At 49.9% G+C, this 9,873-nt stretch overlaps 1 protein-coding gene across 1 annotated transcript in view; it reads right to left on the bottom strand.

The window, feature by feature from the left end:
• PTGFRN (prostaglandin F2 receptor inhibitor) overlaps positions 1–9,873 on the bottom strand; it is a gene marked incomplete at its 5' end in the record, with an annotated part of 52,538 nt that overhangs the window by 17,152 nt on the left and 25,513 nt on the right. The window contains 2 exon segments of the mRNA XM_015563538.1: positions 6,692–7,072; positions 9,696–9,873. Of these exon segments, the coding sequence (XP_015419024.1) occupies positions 6,692–7,072; positions 9,696–9,873 (559 nt within the window).

Here is a 9,873-nt window from a genome sequence, read left to right as displayed (position 1 = left end):
TCCTGTGTTGCTCTGTGGGCAGGGACTGCGCCTGTTCCCCATGGCCCATTGTGCACGTACCTCACCTCTCCTTCTAACAGAGAATTCTTCCTTTGTGCTCACCTAGCCTGTCACGCCCCCACTTCTTATTCAACAAACGTTCACAGACACCCTGTTCTCTAAGGACTGTACCTGAACACGGCCTTGAACTCTGGCTGTGTCTTATGGACCTTCCTCACAGGGCCAGGCACTGCCTATCTATTCAAACATATGTGCTACCCACGCAGTGCCTTGTTCATAAAAGATATTGCCACACTTGCTGAATTGGACTGCATTTCATATTTTGCATAAAAAATGCTCATTTTGGGCAGAAGCATTCCACCACTGATTACCGCGGCATTCTGCTTGATCTCATCAAGAAATCTGCTAAGAATGCCATGGTGGTTATGTTTAAAAATGCGTATCAGTTAAAGATGCCTACTGAAGTATTTAATGGTAAAATGACACGCTGTCTGACATGTGCTTTAAATTCTTCCTGAAGAAAAAAAAAGTGAGTGTGTCTGTGTGAGGGAAGAGAGATGAAATGAGATTGGCAAAATATTGATCATCACTGAAGCTGGTGGTTCCTTCTACTTCTGTGTACATTTCTCAGCCAATTCTATTCCAATAGCACCACATGTGAGTAAGCCCTCTCTCAGCACACGGAGGCCGAGGAGTGGCGTCACCAACATTCCAACAAGCAAGGGTCTGCTCCCTAATCCGGTGCCCTGGACGGTGTCTGTTCATAAGTACACGCCTCCTGGAGCCATGGCCTCCACCACTAGGAGCCCCCCCTCAAATGAAAGACCATGGTCTTTGCATATGGGTCATGAAACTCCTTTGTTACAACTTTCAAAACAATGAGCTCACAGAATCATTGGCCGAGTTATCAAAGCAGATATTTTGTGCCTACTATCTGCAGGGGCGTAGCTGCAGGTTTTCGCAGATTACCTGCGTTCACTCTCACAATTCTATAAGGAAGGTATCATTATCCCCATGTGACAATGACAACGACACACATTTATCGAGGGCTTCCTACAGGCCAGGCTCCCACCATGCCATGCGCTTTCCCCACACTCTCGCTTACTCTTCACAGCGACCTTATGAGATAGACACTATTTTCAGGCACATTTCCTAAATGGACTTCAGTTCACTAAATGGAAAACAAAAAACATACTCCAAATACAGGGTACAGATGATGGGCTGAAGAACTGTGCACCTGAAATTGTATATCGCCCAATAAATCCAATAAAAAGAAAAACAAAACAAAAAATACCAAAGCCCAGAGGAGTTAAGTTCGAAGAGTCCAGCCTTGCACAGTATGTATGAGCAGAATTCCAGGCGGGGCTTTGGCTCCATGGTCCTCCCACTAGGACCAAATTACACAACCTTATTACTCGTCCCAGTGATTAACACTTTCCCAGAGCCTGCTGCGTCCCAGAATACGCGAGTGATGATAACAGCCCAGGCACTAATCTGGACCGTGGCCCACAGGGCCATGTTCTAATACCCCTTTGAAGCGTAGTGAACTTGGCACAGCTCATCAGAAGAACAGGCTGCTGCCTGAGTTAGAGGACATGGGAGTGTCCTCTCTGTTGATGGGGTTTCATTATCTTGCATCGGGCAGGTATCTCAGAGGCAGCTGGGCAAGTTGACTAATTGCTAAAGAGTTGCCACTATCACATTTGTGTAGAACAAAATTCTCCAACATTTACACGGAGCCTACAAATAAGGGGCTGTTGTTTTGAGGGGACATCTGACCCCTCCGTGGTAGAACCACTGTTCTAAAGCTGGATTTAGATTTAGCCATGTCAGAGCCATAAAGGTAATATCGTTTGAATGGTTCAGCTATGTCCCCCACACAACGTTAATACTCATGTGGTTTTGCTCTGTTCAGTCTTCACTCGACTCCTCCCAGAGAAGAATGAGTTACCAGATTTGGGGGCGGGGACAGGAAAGGGACTGGGTGTGGTCAGCTCAACCCCCTCTTCTTGGGAGGGGTGCTTCCAGGACACACACACTCCTGGTTCCTCCATGCCCTAAGACAGACTCCTATGTCTTACTTGGTTAAGACCTTGGTAGGGAAGAGTATGTTACATGTTGACACCCACCCCGAACCCCAACACCAGTAAGTCATCACCACCAGCACGAACATGTACTGAGCACTTAAGTACCAGGCACTATGCTAAATACTTTTTAAATGCAGCGAAGGCAACCCAGAAAACCAAAGCTTAGAAACCATAAGTGACACACCCAACATGACACACCTAGAGGGTCTCAGAGCAAGATTCCCACACTTAACCTATGGGCTCTTCTGCCTTCAGAGATAACCCTGGTCAGGCAGCTAATCATGGCTGCCTATTAACAGTCTGCAGGTCTAACTCCTATCGCCTGTAGATGGCACAGAACGCTGAAGTCTCTGCCATGTACTTAGCAGATTAACAGCTCCTTTTAAAGAAAAATAATTACCTTCCTCGCTGGCGCACTGCTGGAAGAGGGGACGGCCCTCTCGTGGGGAAGGATGCAAATCAGGTTCCTACCCCCAAGCAGCAGAACTCAACTCTGCCTCCCCTGCTCTCCGATCGATCGGAAGCCCGTGGAAGCCTCTCCAATTAACACCACAGAAGCTGGTACTTGGGGCAGGGAGCTCAACCACCAACTCATTAGCGCCCAACTCGCGCCAAAGGCTCATTTCCGACATCTCACAGCAGAGAGAGACGGCTTAAGATGCAGATTAACCCGCGATTCCTCCAGTCCCTCTAGTTGTAGCTATACACCAAACCGCATGGACACAAAGCAACATTGTCCTCCACAGTAACCCAGCTCCTTACAGAAACTCCTTCACACACTTAAGATTTAGGCCCTCAGCTCTTACAGAAAGTGGAGAGAAGAAACATCCACTTAAACAATCACTCGGGGCCTTTTGTGAAAGAACAGTGGAAAGCCCTGTCCTTTCTGTTATCCAATGCCCCTCACACAACAAAGCACATGACAAATTCAGTGCCAAGAGAAAGTGTGTCTCCCTGCGTTTGATTTCCTTTATCTGAGGAGGGCTGCCTAATCACGTTTATTTGTGCCTCAACTCTTCAAAACTTCAGAGGCAAGTTCAGTGTTCAAATGCAGCAACTTATTTGCCCAACTACCTTGAGCTATCTACCCTTTGATTTTTTTAAACCTCTGATCCTGATTTTATTTTTATGTCTCCTGCTTTAAATTGTGATTCATTTTGCAAGCCAACTTGAATCTTTTTTTTCCCCTTCAAAAGTAGGACACAAACCCTAAGGAAAAGAGGCCTTTTCTTACCCTCTTAAAAACAAACAAACACCAAGGTCCTCCCAGCTGCTACAAATGCTCTTGGACTTGCCAGACCCATTCATGTCACTGCCCTGATCTCTGTCTGGTTAACACAATAGAACGAGAGAAAGTTCCAATCAGTTTCAGCCCCTCATCTGCTCAGAGCACCAACCCCAAACAGAGAAGGACAAGAATGGCCCAGCTTTTAGGACTCTTATGCTCTAGACTTTTGGGAGGGGAGCTGGTTTTGGTTTCCCAAAACCAAAAAATGTTTCATTGACATTCAAATATCTTAAACATAAAACTGTTGAATTAAATATACTTTATTTCCACACATAAAAGTTTATGTTACCTTTTATTATTTTTAAATATATTTTTTATTGATTTCAGAAAAGGAGGAGGAAAGAAATATCAATGATGAGAGAGAATCACTGATTGGCTGCCTCCTACATACCTGCTACTGGGGATAAAGCCTGCAACGCAGGCATGTGCCCTGATCAGGAATCAAACCATGACCTCTTGGTTCATAGGTCGACGCTCAACCACTGAGCCACGCCGGCCTGCCTGGCGATAGCTTTTTAACTGGCTGGGCACTTCCACTTCCTGCCTCTTGGAAGCCAGCCACCACGTAAGGAGTGTGACTGCCCTGAGAAGACTGTGCTGTGAGAAGCCCAAGCCACATGAAACGGACTTGGAGGATGAGATGCCACATGGGGACAGAGGGAGGCCTGGGAGCACAGGACATGTGCATGAGAAAGCCATCTGGAAGGGAATCCCCATCTCGGCCGTCCCAGCTGTCGCCATGTGCCTCAGAGATGAATCCCCTGAGCCCTTCCTAATGCCTGACCCTCAAAACCATAAGCAAAATAAAAACCCATGGTTTTCAGAGGCGGGTAGGGCAGCACCTCACTCACAGGTTGTGGCGGGGATTAACAAGTTAGTGCATGTAAAGCCCTTAGCCTGGTGCCTGGCGGGCAGTAAGTGTTCAATAAATGATGATGATCATTTTTAATATGTCAAGTAGCAAATTGAGAGTTCTGTGTAACACCTGCAGAGCGAACCAACTGTCTCAAGAACTCTTTTATGACAACATGCCATAGTCATACCGTAAGATGACCTATGCCGACAACATGCCATAGTCACACCGTAAGATGAGCCATGCCAACAGAGGACTTGGCAGGTCATGCCTTCCTGTCTTTTTGGGGCGCCTCTCAGTGATCTCTACAGGCCCCAAGCTGCACATGGTATGGTATCCACATACACACACATGCATGTTGTGTATCTAGAGAGAATCACATGTCAGGCCGGGTCCACGGGTTTCTGGGCAGCTATTCAACTGGGAGGTTCTGGAGAAAGATCGGCTGCTGTACTCGAGCCGGACATGCCTCCTGACAAGTGTCCAAGCAGCTGTGATGGTGTGAGTCACAGGCACAGGGAAGGGGAGACTCAGGAGGGAGAAAGGAGCAGGAGGCCATCGGCTTATGCCGTCCGCCATCCACTCCCAGTAGGCTTACCGGGTGCACATGGCTCTGAAACTCTGCATAGAACATCAATGCTTTCTTTGCACATACTTCACCACTGCCCCTGTGTCCGGCGCTGGTTCATCTAGCCAGCCAGCCAGCCAGCGCTCACAGAGTGCCCGTTACGTGCATGGTGCTGCGCAAGGTGTGGGGTCCGTGCACCTCGGCGCCAGGCAGGGAAAAGCACACAGGTGACTTCGCAACAATGGTGCTGGCACTTTGCAGAAAAACAACTGGATCCTTAGGCTGATCACTGAACCGTTTCCCACAATTCAGTCTCTTTAGACAACAGACCCCAACAAATCCCTTCCAGTCAAAAGAGCTTGCTCCCTCCCAGAGCCCCCCTCCAGTGCCGGCACCCCCAGGTATGCCTGGATCAATGCGGGAGCACTTCAAAGGGGCCCTCAGGTTGGGGAGCAGGCAGCACTTTCTAAAAAAAAAACCCGCTGTGGGCCTGTGATTCTGAGTCAGAGGGGGAGGGGGAGAGGGAGGAGCAGAGGGGGCGCCGGGATCTGACAGCACCACACAATGCTCCGAGGAGCAGCTCCAGAGATGAAAAACCTTCTCTGGGCTGACAACATCTGTTTTATTTTGAAGGTTGCTAAGGAGAGTTCTAGCCGGGCCAACATTGTTCCAGTTCAGAACTTCAGAGCGCGTCTCCTGCGTGGGGTTCAGGAGGCAGGGACAAAAGCTTGCCAGATCAACCCTGCTCCTTTCGCTTTCAGATATCAAAGCACCGCTTTGCTACCAGGGATGACGAACGCCCTGCCTAGTCTCGCTCCGAACTGGATGTACCTTCTGCTTACTCTCATTACTCGTCCTCTCCCTGCCCCCTCGGTCCCCACTTGCCAACTCCCCATCTTTGCCAAATAAAAGGCTTATTAGGAAGACACAGACCCACGAACCCATAAGAAGATTTCAAGGCAAAGGAAGAGCCAAGTATGAGTTGGGGGTGTTTAGCATCAGACAAAGGAGGAAGTGACTTCCTAGCCTTTGAAGAGGTTTCTCTCCTAATACTCAGAGCCATGCCAAAGGCCGCCAGCGGGGCTCTGAGCGGGCGTGGGACGCAGAGCTGGAGCGCGGGACAGGGAAGGGTCTGACTGGCAGGCCTGCTTCCATCCCTGTGATGATGGAGGGGACAGCGAGGCACACTCCATTCGACCCCATCCTGCCTAGGTTTACCTGTAATTACTTACAAGACCATAACAGAAACCAGGAAAAGTGGGTCTTGCCAGGCGGCATTTAGGACAGTAAGAGGTGGGGAAGACTAAGTGGTGAAAAAGAAATGACAAGACAAAGATCTTCACATATAAGACAAGTTGGTATACACGCGTGGCAAGGGGATCAACAGGTGACGTAGCATTGTGCCTGGGTGAGAGCCCACCAGGAGAGCTGGCGCAGCAGGAGGCCCCTTCTGTGTAACGGGTATATCTGCAAAGAAATCATTTGGTGATTCTAGGGCATTCAGTGAAAAAAACACGTGTCCCATTGGCTGCAGAATTCTCTCTCTCTGCACGGGGCTTGGCCAGGGAGCACCTAGGAGCCGGGGAAGGACAGGAAGCATGACAGCGGTCCCCCTGCACAACGGTCCGTCTCAAAGGGCCATTGAGCAGGGCTGGACCCTGCAAATCTCGACAAAAGGAAACTCTATCCTCTCAACTGAGGCCACATTATCTAAACATTGCCCTTGCCTGCCAGATTCTATTTCAGCCAGTTTTGCTTTCACCCCCAGCTTGGGACCTATCCAAGCCGCTCATCCTGGTACGGAGAACGCCAAACTAGCATGAAACGCTAGCTCCTGATACCCCCGAGGAGGGACGACCCCAGGGAGGGTAGGAGCCACCCTCCAAACCACTCACCGAGCCAGGTCACATCCACCCCCACTGGGGCGGACGTGGCTTCTGCCACCTTGTGCCAGCTTCTGTTATGCCCCGGTACCCAGAGCGCCACGCGGCAGGAATAGTAGCCGGAGTTCTCTTTGCTAACATCTCGAACCAGTAAATGGTAGGAGCGAGCATCCACGTGACTCAACGCGACGTGAGGAGAGCTGTGCACCAGGGAATCGCGGTCCAGCCGTGCCAACACGTGGGGGCCCGGCACAGCGCGGTCAGGCGTCCTGCCGAAGTACCAGGTCACCTCGGGGTGGACGTCATCCGCTTGGTCGGTTGTGATGTTGCAGCTCAGGTCCAGCTCCTTGCCTTCAGCCACAGACACGTTCCTGCCCACGGCGGCTCGCAGAACTTGAAAATGAAAAACAAGTACATCTTGATAATCTGGATGATGTTTGTCCCTTTCACCTTCCCCGTGCCCTCTTTAGATCATTTCCTTTGAAGGTTCTTATTTATGGCATTAAAGTGAGAAGGCCTTGTACAGCTGTAAATGCTGGAGAAATTTTTCCTAAATAAACTCATAAAGCGTATCACACTCCCTTTTAATTTATAAAAATTTATATGCATTTACTATGTGCCAGATACTGTTCTGAGTGCTTCATAAGTATTAATCTTCAAAGCAACCCTATGAGGTAGGCACTATTATTATCTCCGTTTTACTGCTAAGGAAACTGAAGCACAGAGAAGGTAAGGAACTTGCCCAAGTTCACACAGCTAATAGGTGGCAGAGGTGAAATTCAAATCCAGGCTGCCTGCCTCCAGGAACTCTGCTTTTAACTGATACACTACTGTGTGAAAAGAGGTCTGCTGAGCATCACAAAACCAAAATTATACTTTCTCCATGTGTATGGTAAGACCTGGTCGTTTTATAGGGAAATGACGGTTCTGTTCGGATTGGTACATATTATTCATTGGGGACTGGGGGCTAGAGCAGCCGTGGGCAAACTACGGCCCGTGGGCCAGATCCGGCCCGTTTGAAATGAATAAAACTAAAAAAAAAAAAGACCGTACCCTTTTATGTAATGATGTTTACTTTGAATTTATATTAGTTCACACAAACACTCCATCCATGCTTTTGTTCCGGCCCTCCGGTCCAGTTTAAGAACCCATTGTGGCCCTCGAGTCAAAAAGTTTGCCCACCCCTGGGCTAGAGGGTAGGAGCGAGGGTGAAACCATCTTTTGGTCAAAGAGGGGAGAATCCTAAACAGAAGGACTGGGAAAGTGAAACCAGACCGTACGCCGGATGAGTCACGTCTTCAAAATGCAACGTACACAGCGCGTCATTTACTCCATGAGATGTACCTCCTTGAAGTTAAGCGTAAAGCATATATTTTCAAACTAAAACAATGATTCTGGGGTTACCCGAGCCGCCGCCCTCTCTCATCGGCCCGGACGATGAAAAGTGGCCTATATTTAGGAGGAGCGCTGCCGGGCTTGGAGCCATAGGCTGGAGGCAGCTCTGGTTTCAGCATTCCCCTGTCACAGCTTTTTACATGGAAACATTTTACTGTATTTAGGGGGCTTTTGAAAAGAAGTCGAACATCTGTAATCAGAGTAGAAAAACATTCAACTCGTGGTAATGCTGTGGGAACAGCTGCTTTAGATGATACATAGCCAACAGCTCCCGGGGGGTGGGGGCCAGTGGGGGGGCGGGAGGGGACAGGAAGCAGAGGCACAGTCCTGGTCCTCTAGCAGGAGCCTCGCAGCTTCAACTGCTGTCGGAGGCGGCTCACGGACCGAGGCCGGTGCCAGTTCCAGCAGGACCAGCCCCGCAGAGCATGCCCTCTGGAGTGAAGTGCTTTCCTATGGATAGTTCCGAAGCCTGACAACATTTCAGACAAGGGTAGCAGGCCAAGTTCAAGACCCACCTTGATGAAGACAGAAAATGAGGTGGGCATAGTAATTAGAAAAAGGAATTTCAGTCTCATTTCTCACCTCCACCTACCCTCCAAAGTCTTCCTCCTCTCCAGGTAGGCCCCTTTATAGGGGCCAAGCGTAATTTGAAGATGTCTTTTTATTTTATTTTTAAATCTATTTTTATTGATTTCAGAGAGGAAGGAAGAGGGAGAGACAGAAACATCAATAATTAGAGAGAATCATTGATTGGCTGCCTCCCGCACACCCTCCACTGGGGATGGAGCCCACAACCCGGGCATATGCCCTGACTGGGAATTGAACGGTGACCTCCTGGCAGCCTCACCGGACAGACTGGGAGTCAGTCTTTAGAGGAGTTAGTATGGAAACTGTTGCCCTGAGTCTGTGCTGTGGTTTGCACCGCCCCACGTATGACTGTGGTCAGAGACCCTGGGATACTGCTGAGCCCTGTGCCGGCCACCAGCTGCTGGAGGTGGACGACGGCTCAGAAGGGAGCCGGGTGTGTGGAGAAGTGGTCCGCACAGCTGCAGGCGGTCCGCACGGAGGAAACGGTCTTAGGTTGGGCAGTGGCAGGAATGTCTCTTCAACTGTACAGCTCTCTGTGCAAAGGTCTCTGCAAGTGGCTAGTACCTTGTCACACCACTAACCATCGTTCCCACATGTTCGGGATTGGGGGAGGGGGTCCCCTGTGGGAAACAGGAAGGATTCAGGCTGAAGCAAAAGGAAGCAGTTCTGAGGACTCGTAACGCAAGAGGGGAGTGGTCACACAGCGGGGAACATGGTCGCCCAGGTGGCACAGCCCACTGTCCCAGGAGCCTTGAGCTGTTTAGCACAACAATGCAGGAAGATGCCGCATGGACAGTGCAGGTGCTGACAACGAGAGAAAGAGCAGCACTCCAGGGCAGGGTTGGAACCTGGAGTCCACAAACAGAGTCCATGATGGGTGAATGAGAAAACATTTCTATTCTCCTACCTGAAATGTAGCATCTCCTCTCATGATGAGACTAAGGTACAACCCAGCGTAGTGTTATCTGCTTCTTACACCATCACCGGCCAGAAAGTAAGATCATGTCTAAACGCTCCATTCCCCGAAGCTCACCTGTTGGCTGGATCACCACAGTGGCCACATCCACGGCTTTTTCTTGGATTTCTTGCCAGGCGCCCTGCTCTTCGATCCACTCGCTGACGACGCACCTGTAGGTGCCCTGGTCGGCGGCCAGGGCCCGGGTCACGGAGAGGCGGTAGCCGTCGCTCCCCACGGTGTCCAGGCGCACGTC

The sequence above is a fragment of the Myotis davidii genome, unplaced genomic scaffold (genome assembly GCF_000327345.1).
Source record: "Myotis davidii unplaced genomic scaffold, ASM32734v1 scaffold217, whole genome shotgun sequence".
Taxonomy (NCBI): Eukaryota; Metazoa; Chordata; class Mammalia; order Chiroptera; family Vespertilionidae; genus Myotis; species Myotis davidii.
This window is presented reverse-complemented; position numbering and strand designations above follow the sequence as displayed.